We start from the raw sequence: 18,943 nt of genomic DNA, 5'->3' as shown, positions 1-18,943 counted from the left end.
ATTGCATCACCTGAACATCTGATATCACACACATATATCACATCATGATTAACAAATTAAAAGCTCAAAAACTATGTAATAGATTTTATGACAGAATGTCAGCCAAAATAAGGTTCCTATGTGGGATAAATTATGGTTTGAGCACCTGGCAACTTGTTTCTGTCCCCAGCAATTTCCTGTTGGACAGGAAATGAAACATTTGATGAAGTCTGAGAGAAGAAGTGAACCACCACAAAACATTCTGGAGCCCAAGTTCCATTCATAGACGGTCTTGATTCCTTGGTTGTTACGGCCGTGACATTTTTCACTTTCGTCACGTGATACACTTCTGAACACAACTTTATGAATGCCTGATTTTCCATTTTAAAGGCAATGGTCATAAACTTTCAATCTGCTGATGAACAGGAGACTTCTCTCTTGGCCCTGTCACTTCTTTTGCATTTGGAACATCTGGTCACAATCAAACAGTGCAAAATGTGAATATTTTTTCCATGGTATTTTGTCCAGGCATTTCACACATCCAGTTCATGTTAACATGCAGGGGTCAAACACGGGGTCTGCAGCTGTAGAGATTAGTGTTAAAAAAAAACAAAAAAACACCTCATATGCAAACATTTCATGATTCAGGCTTTATGCAACTTCAGAACTCACTGCACATGAACAATGTGAATCAATACAGTTTACAAGGTCAGGAGTTTTTCCAGCAGGAAAAAAAACTTTAAAAATATACAAAGAAGTATATATACATGGAGTAAACAGTCACATAAAGAGTCAACCTGTGTTCTCGAATTAAAAAAGTAAGGACTCTGGTATATAAAATATAGCTGAGGTCCATTTGCTGGTTGTGGTTTTGGAATTGATGATGCTCCTGACCCCCTGTTATGCAAAATAAGGCTTTTTGTATAAAACTGATCCACTGGTCAGGCACTTGTGTGTTTAAGGCTTCGTTAACAGCACATTTGATGAGTTAAAAGGATGCAAGACAATATACCATTAATGGAGGCAGCGGGGTCAGGAGTGAGAAGAACATGATGATGTGCATAAACAGCACTAGTTGAAGGTTCAAGATTCATGAACGAATTATCATTTCAATCAGAACAGCAAAAGAGAATAAATTCTTGGATCCTTCACCCACTTATTGCATGACAGTGAGCTCCTGGGTTAGGAAATGTAGGCCAGCTTGTAGAGGTCTGGTGCTCCATTGCGGATGTGCCCGTTCCGCGAGGGGCTGAAACTGGGCGCCGACTGCAGGACCTGAGAGGGGCTGAAGGGCTCAGGGGAGTCGCGCTCCTTCCCATCATCAACCTCCACTGCAGCCGACGCCTCACAGCTGAAGCCTAGAATCTCTGCTATACTGCTGGGTAGGTCCTGAAATGATCAGCAACAATGAAAACAGACAAACAAAAAAACAAAAAATGCGATCTGTTGTAATGATACCACAGATGGGCGCTTATTAAATTAGTACTGACAGTGGGTCACGTGACCGCGGGAGACAAGACTGGCACCATGATTCTCGTACCTTACAGTTCTTCAGCTGCAGGCACAGAGCTTCCGCCTGACACAGGATCTCCTCAACATGCAGCTTCATGGCCAGCTCATTAACATGCTGTGGGGAAGCAGAGGCAGTGATTACACTCGGCGTCAGGTAGCTCTGACCCAGCACTCCAACCGCTGCTACACGTCTCCATGGTGACAGCCAACAGAATCTGGTCATTGTGATGGGATCCCACTCTCAGTGTCCCACGGCTATTTGCAGAGACTCTGGGTGTGCGTCCCCTGCCACTTTAACACAAAAGAGAAGAAGGACGCCACGGGGAAGACAGCTAAAGCGGCATTAATTTACTCAGCAGGCCGGGAACAGAAAGGGGAACGAGACCACAGGAACATAATGACACTCGTCCATTTACATGTTGACATTGGTAAATGACGGCTCGTATTCACCGTGAAAGGGGTCACGTCACCTCTCGGACACCTTTTCAACTGAACTACCTTGAGAATCTCATTGAATCCATAGCGCTCATCCATAATCTTTTGCTTCTCAGAGTCAAGGATGGCGCAGCACATCAGCAGATGGAAGTTCTGGCAGGGTAGACCTGTCCACATGACCTGAGGAAGAGAATTTCACAATACACTGAGAAAAAAATTAAAGTACGGCTCAATGCGACTCATTTGCCCCTCCATAACCCCGGAAAGGCCAATCGCACTGCACTGGTTCACAGAGATGAGAGCCAGCATGGTTTACCTTGGACCACTGGTGATATATGAGGACCTTCTAACAGCAAAGAGCAGCAACCTGTAACTGTGGCTCTTTTAAAACTCACTTCCCACAGCCTCAACACGTCAAGGAAGGTCAGCTCCCTCTTGAAGCGAATCAGCAGCCAGCGGAAGCAGAAGTACAGGTATCCTGAGTCCTGAGATTCTGTATGAAGGGGGGAAGCAGGAGCCATACTCATTCAACGTAACCCAACAGACGTGGTGGAATGAGAAATGGGAACTAGTATGGGGGCTTTTCAACCGTTCTTGAATAAGATGGAGCACAAACATACTTCTCAGTATGGATTCAGTAAGAAAAAGCTACACAGTTTAATTATTTTCAGCTTTGCAATTTTGGCTCTGATATAAGGAAAATTTTATTAATGCATGATTCCTACTTTTATTGTACTGCACTGTTCATATTATTACTGTAAACATATTCCAGCACCACAGATTTTTGACCTGATTAATAATGGATTTTGGATGCTATATCATTCCATCAACATTAATTTAGAATTTTCTAAATTCCAAAATTAAACATACAGACTCCAGACTCCAGGTTTTGACAGCACCGTTGCCCAATTCACAGTCTTGTAATAAATAACACCATTCCATTTACGTATTACTGGATTTACTTGTTTGTTTTTCTTGGACACTTTCATTTCTGCAGCAGCTGATGTTCCGCTGAGTAAAGATAAGCTCTGGTGAAGCAGGAAAAATTTATCATGAAAAATAATGTGCATTGAGTAGGTGGTGATACATCATTGTCGCTGCTCCACTCCAATTCCGCCAGACTTATCAGACTCTCCTCGAGTATCCCAGCGAACTTCTGCCCTCCACCAAATGAAACCACTTTCACTGAACACCGCACATTATCCTGCCCCTCTCTGCCCCAAAGCTGGTTTAACTCTTCTCATTCCCATCTTTATACTGTAACTGGTTGTGCTGTATACTCCTACAGGCATCACATACTAAGCATTCTATGCTATTTCCCTAAGCAATCATACCACCAAACAAGATAAAATATTTGATGAGTGCTTATAAAAGACTGTACCAATACCCCTTTCTGCAATTAAATCAGACAGAAAATTTAAGTCTTACACTTTGAGCCACTTTTGGAACAGAATTCCATGGTATTGTAACATCAGGTTTCTATCTTCGGCTATGAAATTTGGTCCTTGTGCAGTTATGATCATGAAACATGCCTTGTGCAGGATGACTGGATGTACATACCGAGGTAGTTCCAGAAGGTACGGTCCAGCAGACGCAGCAGTGTGCCCAGTTGAATGAGTTGTGTCTTCATTCCCTGCATCTGTTCCTCAAAGTTTTTGTGCTTGAAAATGGATGGAAAAAAAATGGATGTTCACAAACCCCAGAAATGCCCATTGACCAGATCCACACATTAATTAGCTTTTAAGAACGCCTTGCAGCAAACAGGTCAATAGTGCTTTCATGTAAGTAATGGCCTGATGTTTGACAGCTAGAAGAGCTTATATGAGAAAAAAAGGGTGTCAGGTGTAGAACCACTCACATGGCAAATAATGCTATGATCGCACAAATCTGCCTCTAGCTACACCACTGGAAAGTCATGAATGTTTAATGAACGCTAAATCCGCTTTAAATGATGCTGGTAGTCATGTGGAAATGAAAGCTGCAAGCAGCGTTGATCAGGCCCTCACACCGCAACACACATGATAGCAGCAGCCACAAAACCTGACTTTCTTCATGGATTACTACATATACCGTGCGAACTAGAAAACACTTTCAATGCCTATCAAAAATCATTCCTCTAATTTAGTCTTGTTTTTACATAGTTCTGCATATTTTACCCAAAACCTGAACATTAAACAAACATTTATTATAGTCTACCATCATTTACTTAATGTAGTATATTACTCCTACATTTACAAGAAGCTTCTTGAACAAATCTAATCTTCTACTGCCCCCCGAAGACTAGGTTTGGCAAGACAAGTTGTTGTCCCATTCAAATGTGGGGGAGAACTAATATAAAAGTGATGGGAAAACGTGTGAAAATTATGCAATGGTTTTCACAAACATTGGTTTGGAACACCACACCAGGGTTAAACTGGGGTTAAGCTCTAAGCCCCACCCCTTTAACTGCCCATCTGCCACTCAGGTCAAATTCAGGCCCCACCAAAATTTGTCCGAAATTTCTTGCGTCCACAGAGACAGCGTTCTAAAACGAAATCCAGAGTAAATTTCTCTTTCCCATGCATCTAATGGGTTATTTCTTCGAAAATGCTGATGTATTAACCCAATATCCAACCTGACCTTTAACCCTAAACAACAATGGAAGATAACACACTCGTGTTTGTGAGGCAGCACCATCAACAAATCCTCTCTACACTGAACGCTGAAAAGACGCGGCTGAAGAACGGAGGAGAGTTTGTTCAGGCTCGTTTCTGGGCGTTTTTGAGGACTTGATGTTCGTTTCTGTTGGGCATATATAAACACAGGTTTTAAATGTATGGGTTATAGCCGAAAATTGGAGTTAGCCTCTTTGGCATTGGGATTTTGTGTATGTACAGTAAGGGGCAAAAAAAAAAAAAAAAAAAACAATTTCACTGGTGAGTGATACTGATCGCTGACCACCTCTGGATTATAACCCGTGCACCAACGCAACAGCTGGGCCCCAACTTAGCTAAATTTCAAGCACTTGGTTAGGCTCATATGGTCTCATATGATGAACATTGGCAAACCTTATTGTGTTCAAACTGTGTTGTTTTAAAAGGTGGGTTATTCCAAAGATTTTTTTGGTTACATGCAAATGTTCAAGTGGAATCAGTTGCCACATATTTGTTATATTGTTGATTGCTTTATCCCAATTCAGCCGTTCCACTGATTATAATTGCACCTGTGTGGTGCATTATTGGAATAATAATTATTACATAATATTATTATGTTTAGGCTACCTGAGTAACTCCAGAGAATATTATTAACACTAGGGTTTACATAGGGGTTAGATAGAGAAAAGTTTTTTCATGTGGATAAAGACCATCCAAGACAGAAATATAGGTTTAGCCACGTGGCATGCTGATTTTTGGCTTGATTTAAACTGGATGTAATTTTAATGAACTCTGTATAAAGGTTTAGGACATTGACAAAATGCACACAATCTAAAGGATAAACTTTCCTGTGCAATTTCACTAATAACGGAGGTGAATTAACGTGTACCAAGTTTGGTATATGTCAGTTAAAACAGGATCAAACATGATAGGATTTATTTTGTTCAATGCAACACTTTAAAATGTAAGAAACATTGTCAAAATATATACTGACCAAATTTCTAGCTCTCATACCAGTTGGTATAACTCTTCTTCAGCTGATCTGAAGGCCAAATTCAGTTTGGAGGACAAAGTTCTGTAGCAACTGCCTCTACACAAAGTTGGCGATTCTGTGGCCTACAACTTTGTGGAATTAGAAGAATGTGGATGGATGCAGTTGGGAACCACCCAATCACGGTACCTAGGTGTACCTAGGTCCTGCATTCAATGAGTTGGTCCCTCACTGCTTTCAACACAAAGATTTCGACACACTCACCATCTCATCCATGAAGGATGTGAAGCACCAGAAAGCATCCACTTCGTTCTCCATCACGTACAGGATGGGAGAGAGCAGATCGCTCATACCTTGCACATACCCTGTCAAGGGAGCATCAGGCACACGTCACATGAAAGGTGGCAGGGAGCGTCTGACATGAGGAAGACTACGGTCTGCATCTTACCGAGGTCAAAGTCGTACATGCAATAAGTCATCAGGACGTCATGCAGCAGAATCAGGCCTGGGTTCCCCTCGCCTTCATAAAACGAGTTGGTCCTGTCAGTCCTGTTCACATCCTTTTCTGGAACAAAATATATTGATATTTTGTCAGATAGTTTGTTTTAAACTGCAATCATGTGCAAATCCAGAAACGAGACTGCAGTATTTTGCAATATGCATTTGTGTGACATGTACAAAGAAAACGGTCTGTATTCCCCTTTCTGACTCAACGTTGGTCCCATGGCCAGCAGATCCAGGATAGAAGTGGCATCTCCTCCTGACAAAGCAGTGAAGGAGAGCACGGCACACTGCGCCACCAATGAAATCACCACAGTGAACCTTGTTCAACCTGTTCAACCTGGAGCAGATTCTTTTTCAGGTTTCATACATCTTCCCCCTCCCTTCAACGTCTATATTGATTTCTCTAGTGAGAGGTCAAACTGCTGCCCTTTCTGCTCCATTCCCTCTTCCAGGTCATCACGCATGGTGGACACTGTCTACCCTGTTATCACCTATTAGGCTCCTGTAGTCCCGCAGTCTGGAATTCCTCTTTTCCTGTTCCTCACTCACTGACTTCCACTGCAGCTTCATCCGGAAGTACTCATCCCTGCACCAGCAGAGAGAGGGGGAGAGTAAACAGTGAGGGATTAGAAATTACAAATCACATCATCTATTGTATTAAACTGCACACTTACGTTTTGCTCCGGTGCAGAACTCTCCTCGCTTCCTGCGTGCTGCTCCAGGGGTAAAACCCCAGTAGGAACTTCCACACCTCCCTCCTCAACGAATGACACAAACCCTAGAGGATAGCAGCAATTCATTGTGAAAGTGATTATTTGTCATATGTGATAGAAATGATTTTCTTCTGCATTTAACCCTACATCACCCTAACTGAGCAGTGGCAGCCATGACAGGCGCCTGGGGAGCAGTGTGTGGGGACGGTACCTTCATCAAGGGCAACAGCTGGTGAATTCAAACCAGTGACCTTCCGATCACAAGTCCACTTCATGCTGCTGTTCATGAGAATAAATCTCAAGACACTTAACCCTGAGTGTCTCCAGGAGGGGACTGTCCCTGTAACTACTGATTGTAAGTCGCTCTGGATAAGGGCGTCTGATAAATGCTGTAAATGTCTGATAGCTGAATATTGCTGACTAGGGTTGGTTTGATTGTGTACTTCTCATTATCAATTAATTAAGAATTCATGAGGTTCATTTTTACATCACATTATAAATGGATGCTGTGTACATGTTTCACCACAGGCAGACTGTGTCTACTACCAGTCAGATGCATCTGCACTGCACAAATGTTCACAGTGATTCTGACCTGAAGCAACAGCCAGTCATTAAAGTAAAACCCTTCCTCTAACAGTGAGGGTGAGTTCCTCAATGAATGAGGATCAGGGAGATGCTATACACTCATTATGGCCAAGGTGAAATCCAATGTCTGGAATGAAAAAAGTAAAGGCAAAATGGCAGTTTGGATTCACACCACAGCATGTGGGAATGTGAATATGAAGGTTAAACAATGGATAAAAAAAAACTGAAATTCTTTTTCCAGCATGGAGTTTCCTGAACATGTTTGAGGTTCTTACCCCTCTAAAGATTCTGTTTTTGAGATGCTGGGGGTCTCGGATCCGTCCCTCGGAGTCCACACTCGCCTCCCACTCTTCTTGTGTTACTGGCTCACTTCTTTGTACCTCTGGCCTCTCGCCTAAATCGACCTGCCCCGTATGCATACACAGACACAACATCACTTTACTCTGCAGGAGGTAGGAGTGGGGCAGAGAGTGGGAAACAATAGAGCTGCGCACACTATGCATACCAAAACAAGACTGAATGCAAGAATCTTAAACACACTTCACTGTGCCACCCTCATCATATGCTGCCAGCGTGTTGCATCCATAAATCGTGTGTGAGTCCGAGCTGAGCAGAGTTTATTTTACAGTCCACTTTGCACACCACCACTCACAATTTTCATTTAGTTTTAAGCACAAAAATCAAGTCTGGAGACTGAAAGGTAAAAATAATGAACTGGTCAATAATGAACTGCTTGGGATAGATAAGTTTAGCAGCTTATGATGTTATTACGCAGCATGGAAACTAACCTCTTAGTGAATTATATTACCTGTTGGAAGTAGGTTTTATTCAGTTCGGATGGACTGGAAAAAAAACATCATCACTGATGAGGTGCTCTCAGAAGACCTCCCATATGCTTCACTCACAATATTTAATTTACTATTAGCAATGCACAAATGTAATATAAAGACGCGTGTAGTTATAGCACAAAGAGATGAGGGGAACCCATGTTGTATAGTGGAGCTTGCTAAGATCTGGGAGAGCGGGTTGGCATGGTAACGCAGAGTGGAGCGGGTCAGCTCTAATTAAAACAGAGAGGCATAATTAAGTAATACCTAGGTAACGTGGTTGTCAAACTGGAGCTCCTCACACTCATGAGGGTCCAACCCTTTCAAACTGATGAAAAGGTTCTGTTTGAAAATCTGGGCTCGCTCACAGACAAATACACTCTCAGCTCTATCTGGGTCAGGCCCCACAGATAAAATGTCTTCATCCCAGGACACGCATTCCCTGTTTATTCTTCTGCTGTCCAACCTTCACATTTCCATGTCTCCCCTGGAGAAGAGAAGTTCTAGACAGGCATCAAGAGAGAGCCTGAGATGGAGTGTGTGTGTTTCCTGTCTCTCTCACCCTGGTGATCACCTCGAATCCAGGCTCCTCTTGCTGGTTAATGTCCAGCCCTGGAATGGCCTCAGTCAGCATGTCTGCCACCTCGTCTGGTGGCCGCTCTTGAGGCTCAGCATCTGGACCACGGAACGCATCAAAAAGGTAGTTGGTGACCTTGGAAAAGCCTCCCAGGGTAGTGGTGTAGGGGTCCTTCCTGAACTTCTACAGCAGAGACACAAGTCACTGTTTTCAGCAGCATTTTAATAAAATATTCAACCGAGCTGAGCACTTTCAAACCCAGTCTCCAGTGTCACATAATTCACATAGTTATTAATGAATACTGTACATACCTGCTATGATGTATGTTCATGTAATGACAACATCTGTATATAAAAACTGACCTAATTTTATTATTCCCATCATACCCACTCACGTACACTCACTTATGTTTCCAGTTCTGTAATTAATAGTGAACTTAACTCCCCAAAAAATTATCACTGGAGACACACTGTCCACACTAGATAATGAAACACATTTCACCACTATAAAGTGTGAAAAAAAAGGTGTGCATAATCATAATAATAATTATGTAAGAAAATGTAAAAATCATACAATATGTTTTTCAGATTCAGTCCCTCACACTTGAGGTGTACCTACAATGACACAGATCTCTCCACGTGGGAAAACTTGTTTTATCCACAGCATGCTTCTTAAAACATGTCGTACACTTCCTAGTTTTCTAGATTGCATTAAAGCAGAAATACAGAGGTGTCCTCAGATATGCCAGTTTAAATTAAATGGCTGGCTGTCTGGACACTGTGCTCATGTGCTAATAGTGTAAATTCATGTCCCAGGTTTTTTTTAATTCTACTTACACACTATGCACTTGGTTTGGTTTCGGGTAAAATGAAGAATAGATTACGATCTGATCTGCCATTCTGATCAGGCCCTGCTATTTGCTCCTAGTCATTTTACAGTTGAGCAGTGTTAATCCCACAATGAACACGAATACGGCCCTATCTCTGCAGGTTATGGATTGGCAGTAGGATGCAATATTGAGTTAACCCCTTTTTGCACTGGGCCAATTTAGTCATTAATTATTTTCATTTAAATCATTTAAACCCTCACTTTTGCAAATTAAATAAACAGTTGTTTATGAAAGGGGGGGGGGGGGGGGGGGGGGACAAACACCTAAATCTTTCCTAATCCATCAAGGTTATACAAATAAGAAAATGACTATACTCTAGTGTGTTTGCTACACAGTTACACTGACAAGCTTGATATCCTCAAATGGCTAAAGCATGTGGCTGAAACAACCGATGCTTACTAGTCTTTCAGAAAAAATACATAGCTTTGGTTTTTCAGAATTCAATATTCTTACTGACACTACCAATGTACACTGATTCAATCCCTTTCCTTAACTGGGCGCATGGCGGGGACTCATCCAGGGCACACACACACACACACACACATCTAGAACACCCTGAACCTAATGTACATGCCTTTTGGAAGAAGCATGTAAACTCAGTCCACACAAGGTCCAAGTCGGGATGTCCAAGCGTGCCACTGTGCAGTCCGGTAGCAAGACCAGCTCGATTGTTTAGGCTGGATGTACTTTGAATATATAACTATTATAACAACTGAGCAGCGTCTCTGCGCAGTAACTCATTTCGTGGTGGAGTCTTAACCTTGCTCTGAAGAACAGGAGTCTGCTGGAGACTTGCAGCACAGGAAACAGGGATACACAGGGTGCAACGCCTAAATGAAAGCATATTTGGACTGAAAACGGAGCCGCAACTGCACAATGCAACACTGTACACAGCAGACGGTGACCGACTTGGCGGTTGAGAAAATCCCTCTGAAGTCTCAACAAAAAGCGCTGGAATCAAAAATGAAGCAAAGCAACAATCTGTCTCCCATGCAAGCAGTGACATGGATTTATGTATTTGTATGTTTATTTACCGCAGCCTCCTCTTGGCTAACAGAAGTTGTGACATGGTCATTCATCTTTGCAATTGGATTTCTGGAGTCCCATTACAAAACAACATTCCTGCGTCAGTGGCCGCGTCCAGGACACCGCCACCCAGTGTTATTAGCAAGACAAGGATCATTACCCTCGTCTCTGGTCCCAGTGTTGCTAAATTATTCCTGTAATGGCACAGGAGCCGTTTCCATGTCCCAACGCTTCACCATAATGAAGGACTTGGCTGGTGCCAAGGCTACTTTAGCGCTGGAGTTCGATTTTTGAACTTAAGATGGCTGGTCATTAACCCTGCTAAACAGACTGTGTCATTTCTGTTCTAAACTCTGCTGGGTAAACTTTTCTTTTCTCGGGCACTGGTGTAAACCACCACTGGAGTTAAGGGCCTGCCTGATGAATCATTAGAGGGCTTTGATGTCTCCTCAGCTCTTTGATGTCTAATGATAAATATTTCGAAAGTGTTACTTTTTATAGATAGAACAGCACACAAATTTTACATGAGAGGGTTTCAAGTCATGGTGCATAAGTGCTTCTAGTCTACAGTGTAAGCAGCTCTCTATTTTCTGGCAGTATTCAGTTTCAAGATTTAACTTGGTCCTGGCCAGACTTCATCACTATTGATGCAAAACTAACCTGTATTCTACACAAAGCAGTAGAGTTCAATCCTGCCAAAAGTTCACAAATACACTAAGGGCTCTCCACAAATATGCAGACCATGCTGTACAGATACAAAACTTAGCTTTTACTCAAACGCAACGCATTTTGCAAATATAAAAGGCCATTATTAAATAAATACAATATGGCTTGCAAGTGAAAAACGAATATTTTGCATGTGTACATCACTGGTTTTATATTTACAGCACAGAGCCGCACCTCGCCTTTGAGGGTAGCAGGCATTGTTACTCTGTCTTCCAACGCTGCAGGAGGCGCAAGAGGAAACCAGCGTTTTGACATCACTTACTCCGTACCTTATTCATACACAAATGAACAGAGTTCCACACCAATGGGCTGAGCTCAATATTCTATAGAAATCGAACGAGAACTGCTGGTGTCTTCCTCTTGTAAGTCGCTTTGGATAAAAGCGTCTGCTAAATAAAGTAAAGTAAAGTGAGACAGCAGGTGGCGCCTGCCTTTCAATTTTCTACTGAAAGGAGATTCAGGTATGAATGAGGCCTTATTATTGAGGTTTTAAATATAAAACCAAAGATGTTGTTTTATTCTTTCTTCAGATTTATGGAAGCCATCCTACATTTTTATAAATGTATTTTTTTGTTTGCAAGCCACACTGTACTTATTTAATTTAATGTAATTTATTATTTGCAAAAGACATCGCTATGTTATGTATTTGTACAGTATAGTCTGCATATGACCGAATCATGTTTTATTTCTGGCTGCTATTCATTTTATTTGCACGGTCTGGGACATTTGTGGAAAGCGCTTAGTGTATTTGTGAAGTTTTGGAAGGGTTATAACTCCATAGGGTTCAGTTTTACGTGTTAACCATGTGGGTTTGATCCTCCCTTTGCAGAGAACTGTCACTCATGTTCACTTTGGAAAAAAGAAAATCCAAACAGATTAATGACATTCAAATTGTGCTGTTGTCACCTGATATGATGACAGACATACTGCACATGGAATTTACAGATATGACAAACAGAATACTAGCATATCTTCCTGCTGGAAAACCTGTCAATGAAGCAATCAATGTTAACTTTACTTTACTTGGCAGACGCTTTTATGCAAAGCGACTTACAAGAGGAAGACAACAGCAATTCTCATTCGGTTTCTATAGATTTTGAGTTACACAACTAAGAGCCCTGATAAGGCCTAACTTCTCAGGAAAAAACTTAAGTGCTAGCTGAATATATAAATAAATATACATGTGAGTGAGTGAGTGTGTGCGTGTGTTAAACTCATCTGAAATACTTTTTAAACATGTGGGTTTTCAACTGTTTGTTAAAGGTGGTAGTACTCTCGGCTAATCGAATGGAGCAGGGCAAGTTGTAAGTGGCATTTTTCCCCTACTTTAGAATGTTTCTTAATGTTTGAATAGAAAATTGACATGGGTTTGCTCCCACTGTACAATGGCATGAACACTAGGTCATTTGGCCACTCTAGTGTGAGTGAATGGACCAAAACACAATGATAATAATGGACTTAAAGTACTTAAAGATCAAATGTTACATATTGAACTTTGCACATTGTGTTCAGAGCGTAAACACAGGACGTCTGTGGAAGAATTGTTCTACTGAGGGATTAATGCTGATCTGTCTCACCTGAATGAGGCCAAAGGTGGTGTCATCCAACAGGTTCTCAAAAGACTGGGAGAGAGCGCTGTTGGGGCGGCTGACCATGAGACAGGAGTGGTCGAACACAGACCTGAAAACAGAAAGCAGAAAGAAATGTTACTGTTCCTGTTTAGAAAGGGCAGCATTCCTACAGAACATTACTGCACCGGCATTCAGAGCTGCAGTTGAATACTAAAATCAATACACTGCAAACTCAGCAGGAATTAAAAAAGGAAAATGGAAATTCAAGGTAATTAAAGGCCAAATCACAAGCACCACCTTCAACGAATTACCAAAAGGTTTAAAAATGCTGTTAAAAGGCAACACAACTTGAGCCAGTTACTGTTCTTTGTTCACTGAGATACTTTCATTAATGAGCACCGGAGACATCTAGTGGGTAACACACAAAGTCACAGGTTCAAACGCCACTTACTAAGATTAGTCCCCCCACTTACGCTGGATAAGAGTGTCTGGTAAATGTAGGCTGATTCATCTAAGAAGTTCATTTTTTTGTGAATGCTGGTGCACTGTAAAATCAGGGGTCAGTAAGACTGGCCACTGTCAGCAGCTGATTTGTTTTAATTATGAGAAAAAGAGATGACAAAATACACAGAAGGTGAAACTTACAGTGCTTACAGTATAGCGCTTGTAGCGCCCACAAAGTAAGCCAGGCTTTTTAAAAAGCAGTACTTGTCAGGTCAGATTCTGTCCTCACTTTTCAGGCTCGATTGCACCTCTAATTGCTCAATGCTCAAAAAGCATTAAAATACATTTTTCACTTCTTTTCTATTTCTTTATTTGTTTGTTTGTTATCTGTTTATCAATTTATTTAATCATTCATTTCTTTCTTTCTTTATTTATTTTATTATTTGTTTGTTTTTATCCCCCTGTAGTATTGAAAATAGTATTGAGTATAATCCTTCGTACTTGTATCAAGTTTGAAATTTCAGTATCAAGTACCAAGGGACTCCCAATCATGGCCTCATTCAGAGAAAAGCCAAAACCCAGGACTACCATGCATTGCGCGCTAGAACCTGTACCCATAACTCACAGGTTTCCCAGATCAATAGCATTGTGCTGGTGTGAGTCATGCAGCATTCGCTAAATATAATGTCCCCAGATTTATTCCAATAGTCTAGAACACATTCATTCATGTCTCCTCATCAGCCACATTAATCTTGAAGCAGCATTTGAATGAATTAATGATTCTGTTAAACTCCAGGTCCAACTCTAAGCCCCCCCACACGCAAGTTAAGGTTCAGCGAAATCCCACGTTCGATAAAGGCGTACTGGACAGTGCATGGCAGACCAAGTGGAGTACCGCTGCACCTCGAGTAAAATGCGCAGGGTGCGTGATGGATGACCGTACTTTTGAAAAATATTGCAGTCAAAACAAAGGTCAGATCAGACAGAGCCACAGAGAACCAGAGACAGGGTGGGGTGAGGTGGCTGGTTCCACATTTGACTGGCACCTTCCATGAGGTGGTGGAGAGCTGGGCATGGGACGTATAGAAGAGATTAAGCAATGAGTCCTGCTGCACCCCAATAAAAATGGCACAAACCAGTAATGGTGGAGGTCACTGAGGATGTCACCACGTATCTGACCAGCACACACACACTTAGTTGAAAAAGATTAAATGGATCCTTTCAATGTTACAGAGCAGCTAGCCTATCAGGTTAAGCAGAAAAGAAATGAGACCAATTAAGATTATATTACATTTATGGCATTTATCAGAAGCCCTTATCCAGATCAACGTACAATCAGTAGTTACAGTAGTCCACAGGGAGTTTATGAAGAACCCCCCCACGAACAGCTAGTCGCACCACTGAGAAATTAGGTGCACTCTAGAGTCCTGTTGTCATTCTGTTGTCAGACTTACATAGTCCAGAATGGGGAAGTAGGGTCAATCTGAGCAGTATTACCCTCAACTCGTCGATACATCTGGCTGAGCGGGGACAATTTAGCTCTATTATAACCTACTTATTTCTGTAAATCCAGAATGCTGTGACTTGCGTTGCAAACTGTGGGTTACAAAGCAAGATTCAAACACACTTTCAGTTCCTACGCATTTCTGAACGATGCGAAGATCTTATATAACTGTCAACGATGCATAATATAGAGTATGGAGTCCTGCAGTCACTCAGGAAGATATAACAGTGTTCAGAACGTGAACTCAATGTGTTGGTGTGTGGACCAGCTTGTTACTACAGAGCCCACTTTCATGCTGCTCCAGCTGTACTCACTCGCTGAGAAGCACGTGTCTCCGGAGACAGTCCAGGAAGGCCTCGCCGCCACCATGGTGGAAGTGCAGGGCAGGAATGGTGGAGTCGTTCTTCAGGATGAAGATCAGGTACATCCAACCCTCCTTTCGGACCTTCACCGACATCAGGTCCATCACGCTGAAGCTGAGAGGCCTGCGGCTTCTGTCGGGTGGGAGGGGAAGGCCGTCTGCTGTGCACACACAGGGAAGCCGGGGATGAAAGGTGAGGGCTGATGAGGTGTTAACTCCAAAGGAACAGGGGTAGACTCACAACCAACTATAACTCCACGGAGGCTAGAGGTCAAAGCTGATCAGTGTGATGAAACCAGGACAGGTGTAAATGTTGTGACAAAATTAATCACAAATCATCTAGCATCTAATTTCATTTCATATAACTAGGCTTTATTCCAATCGGATCAGATCCTGATAATGACATCATTTACATATCAGGTTTCTGACCGATATCGATCCACTGTTCCATATGGCACAAACACAAAGCCGGGTTCAGACCGAACAGTTTTGTAAGCTGCAAGCTTCTGCTCACACCGTGCGGTGATGTACTGCCGCACAACCCTAACACCCAGTTGGAGGAGAGGCTGATCATAGCTGCAGCGCTCCAGATGGGCTTAGATCTGCTGACCGCTGCAGGGGCAAAGAATAAAATGACTGCAGCTTGCAGCTTTACTTCATGAACAGACCTCATTTTTCACTTCTTTACATGGTCAGCAATCAAAAGCCCTAACGGGAGCAGCCACAGGGAGAATCTGTGACATTTGTGTACAATGTTTTTCAAGGGAAAAAATTTGGTATCGGCAGCAATGGTCAAACTGTGGATCGGCCATCACTAGTTACAGAAGGAGACTAATTAACATGCTGAGGCTGCTTTCCATCTAACAAGCAGATTTATGCACTCAAAAAACAAAATTGAATGAAGTTATTCATCTTTATGGGAAACATCACTTGTATCCTCAGGTTTTAGATACGCTTATCTGAAACCTCCACCGCACACTGTGACCTGTTTTCAGCAAACCACTTTAATTATGGCCATATTACACGCATGGGCCATACATTGTAGATTTCTAGTATATGGCACCTACGGTAATTAAAAGAGAACAGGTCTTATTAAGAGTTTTGTCTCCAGAGAGAGCCCACCATCGGCTGGAGTAGACGACTTCTTCCTGAAGTAAACAGCGTTGACCATGTCCCACTCTGTCTCACAACTCAGCTGGGACTCCAGAGGTCGGCTCGGCCTCTCATTACACTTCCACTCCACCACGGAGCTGGAGTCCTGCAGAGGACGCAGGACAGAACGCAGAAGACGGTTCAACACATCCTCCAGCTGGGCAGCACAGCAGGTTTAGAATAATAATAGTAATACATTTTATTTCTAGAACCCATGTCACCTTACAGAATAAAAAACTGAATGAATAGTGAAAGTGAAGTGCACAGCAAACGGTGACAACGAAATGTGTCCTCTGCATTTAACAATCACCACTTTATTCCATCAGGTGGTTCATGAGTTTCCTGCTGATTATCATCTGGAAAAAATAGCGGTGTAATAATCTCCAAACCTTGCCGGGGCACAATATGCTGGAGGGATCGACAGCATCCTCCACAGCTTTAAACTCCACAAGAACATCGCCATCCTGGAAAATCCAGAAACACACCATGACACCGGGCGCTGGCTGGACAGGAACGGAGCTCCTTCAACCTTCAACTCACTTTGTCCATCAGACGTAAGGAGCCCGAAATGAACCCGTCCTGCTCCCCACTGCGCTCAGCATCGCCGTGCATGAACACCCCGTCCTGCTCGAATAACACCTGGGAGAGGGAGCAAAATGATGGCGTTTATTACATAGTGGCAGAACGTTGAACGATTCCCACTTTTCGGCGCGATAATAACTGCCGTGTTAAACCGAGAAGTAACCACGTCAGTTTCTGGGCAGCTTGTGAAAGCAGAAGTAGCTGAGAAAAAGACAACTAGTGTATCATGTTTTAAAAAGGTCGCAATAAATATGCGAATAATGTAGATTCGTTTTTAGCTGCACTGTTTAACTCCACTCCCGAGTTAAAACAGTGCAGACGTCAGCCTAGCCCTTAGCAACTTGCTAAAAACAAGCCAGAAACTCCGTGCGCTTCTCCTGGTTCTACTTCGTGGCCACTCGGCTTCATCTCCAAACTCAACGCACATCACGCATATTTCAAAAACCGAACATTCTAGATGAGCGAAGGCGATTCTTTTCACCTGAAACCCCTCCGACGCCGCCATGGTGCTAAACAAGCTTCTCTTTTTCACGATGACGTAGGAGTCACGTGGCTCAGGAGCACAACTGCGGGGTGCGAAAGAAAAGGTTTCAGCGTGAAATCTGGATGTACCTGTGTCGTCACCACATTCAAATTCAAATTTTATTTAAAGTGATAAAGTCACTTGTCACTTGTGATACACAGCACACAGTGCACACAGTGAAATTTGTCCTCTGCATTTAACCATCACCCTGAGTGAGCAGTGGGCAGTGTGTGCTTTGCTCAGTGGCACCTCAGTGGCACCTTGGTGGATCGGGATTCGAAATCGACAACCTTCTGATTACGGGGCCGCTTCCTCAACCGCTAGGCCACCACTGCCCTGTGTATTTGTCACATACGCAGTCATACATGATATGATATGCAGTGAAATGCTTTTGCGACCACTACAGACCTCAATATTGCAACTATAAAAAAAGTTAATGCTTTCATCACATGAACAGACATCTAATCGTTCGGTACTGGAGCACACTCCTTTGGGCATTGGGAGAAAACTGGAGAACCTGAAGGAACGTAGCACCAACACGGGGAGAAATATTTGCAGTTGTTCAGATCAAGCAGGCCATATATCCTTTACAACACGCCCTTTGGCCACACATCATTTTTTCATCCTTCTTTACAGTTCCACCTTTATTTGAATATAATTGATGTAGTATATAGCATTGATAGCACACAGCCATTATTTTGCTCCCTCACCTCTGAATAAAGGGTTCTGTAGTGCCATCTTGTGGATAACGTGAACAAGAACCAGCATTTCCAAAATGTTATTACATTCTGAAATAATCCACAAATGATAAAGGTCTTTATTGTCTGATGAAGTTTTTGTGGCTGAACATTGGCTGTGTACATGAATAGCAGTAATACTATTGTATTATTTTGTACCAACTAAAATAAAAATGGACAGTAGTACAGACTGTCTTTTACTGTTCACATATTTTGAAGCTGGAGCAGACAACTTTATCCTCAAAGACCTGATATATGGGATCATTTTCAGGTCTAGTCACTTTGAATTTCTTTGCAGTTCAGACATAAAGTACTTTTCAGTCAAGGCAGAAGGATTACATACAGACTTCATTCATGAACAAACTAAGAACATTATGTTTACAGTAACAGTACAGTACTATTAAGTTACACAAATATCTTAATTAAATGACTTAAAATGTTTGGAGTATAAAAATAAATAAATGCAAAAAGATGGATTGATGTATACAATATAATTTTTTTTCATGACATATCCTTATTCTTATATTATCCTTCTGCATGTCATTAATTTCCATGCTTTATTTTGCTGTTCTGGATGGCCAGTTATATCACAGGCTGATTAGATGATGCCAGTCCTGAATGACGTAGGTCAGGAAGAAATGCCCTAATGATAGTCGTTCATTATAAATTGCA

The 18,943-nt window shown here is 42.2% G+C and overlaps 1 protein-coding gene across 3 annotated transcripts; it reads right to left on the bottom strand.

Annotated features, from left to right (window-relative positions):
• Window positions 1-606: 606 nt before the first annotated feature.
• Window positions 607-17,577, bottom strand: LOC114764962 (TBC1 domain family member 15-like). Of its 3 annotated transcripts, none has more exons than XM_028954969.1 (17): window positions 17,493-17,577; window positions 16,970-17,068; window positions 16,819-16,893; window positions 16,400-16,535; window positions 15,231-15,438; window positions 12,975-13,077; window positions 8,742-8,939; window positions 7,628-7,756; window positions 6,729-6,832; window positions 6,546-6,640; window positions 5,999-6,115; window positions 5,815-5,915; window positions 3,487-3,586; window positions 2,322-2,419; window positions 1,990-2,106; window positions 1,520-1,606; window positions 607-1,368 (listed from the first exon to the last, which is right to left on the bottom strand). In XM_028954969.1, exons 1-17 carry the CDS (start codon window positions 17,514-17,516, stop codon window positions 1,162-1,164), a joined length of 1,998 nt encoding a protein of 665 aa, XP_028810802.1. In that variant the 5' UTR covers window positions 17,517-17,577; the 3' UTR covers window positions 607-1,161. The 3 variants fall into 3 exon arrangements, with proteins under 3 accessions (XP_028810802.1, XP_028810803.1, XP_028810804.1); XM_028954970.1 differs by having other exon boundaries at window positions 15,231-15,435; XM_028954971.1 differs by lacking the exons at window positions 607-1,368; window positions 1,520-1,606; window positions 1,990-2,106 and having other exon boundaries at window positions 2,113-2,419.
• Window positions 17,578-18,943: the final 1,366 nt, after the last annotated feature.

The sequence above is a fragment of the Denticeps clupeoides genome, chromosome 15 (assembly GCF_900700375.1).
Source record: "Denticeps clupeoides chromosome 15, fDenClu1.1, whole genome shotgun sequence".
In the NCBI taxonomy this organism is placed as follows: Eukaryota; Metazoa; Chordata; class Actinopteri; order Clupeiformes; family Denticipitidae; genus Denticeps; species Denticeps clupeoides.
This window is presented reverse-complemented; position numbering and strand designations above follow the sequence as displayed.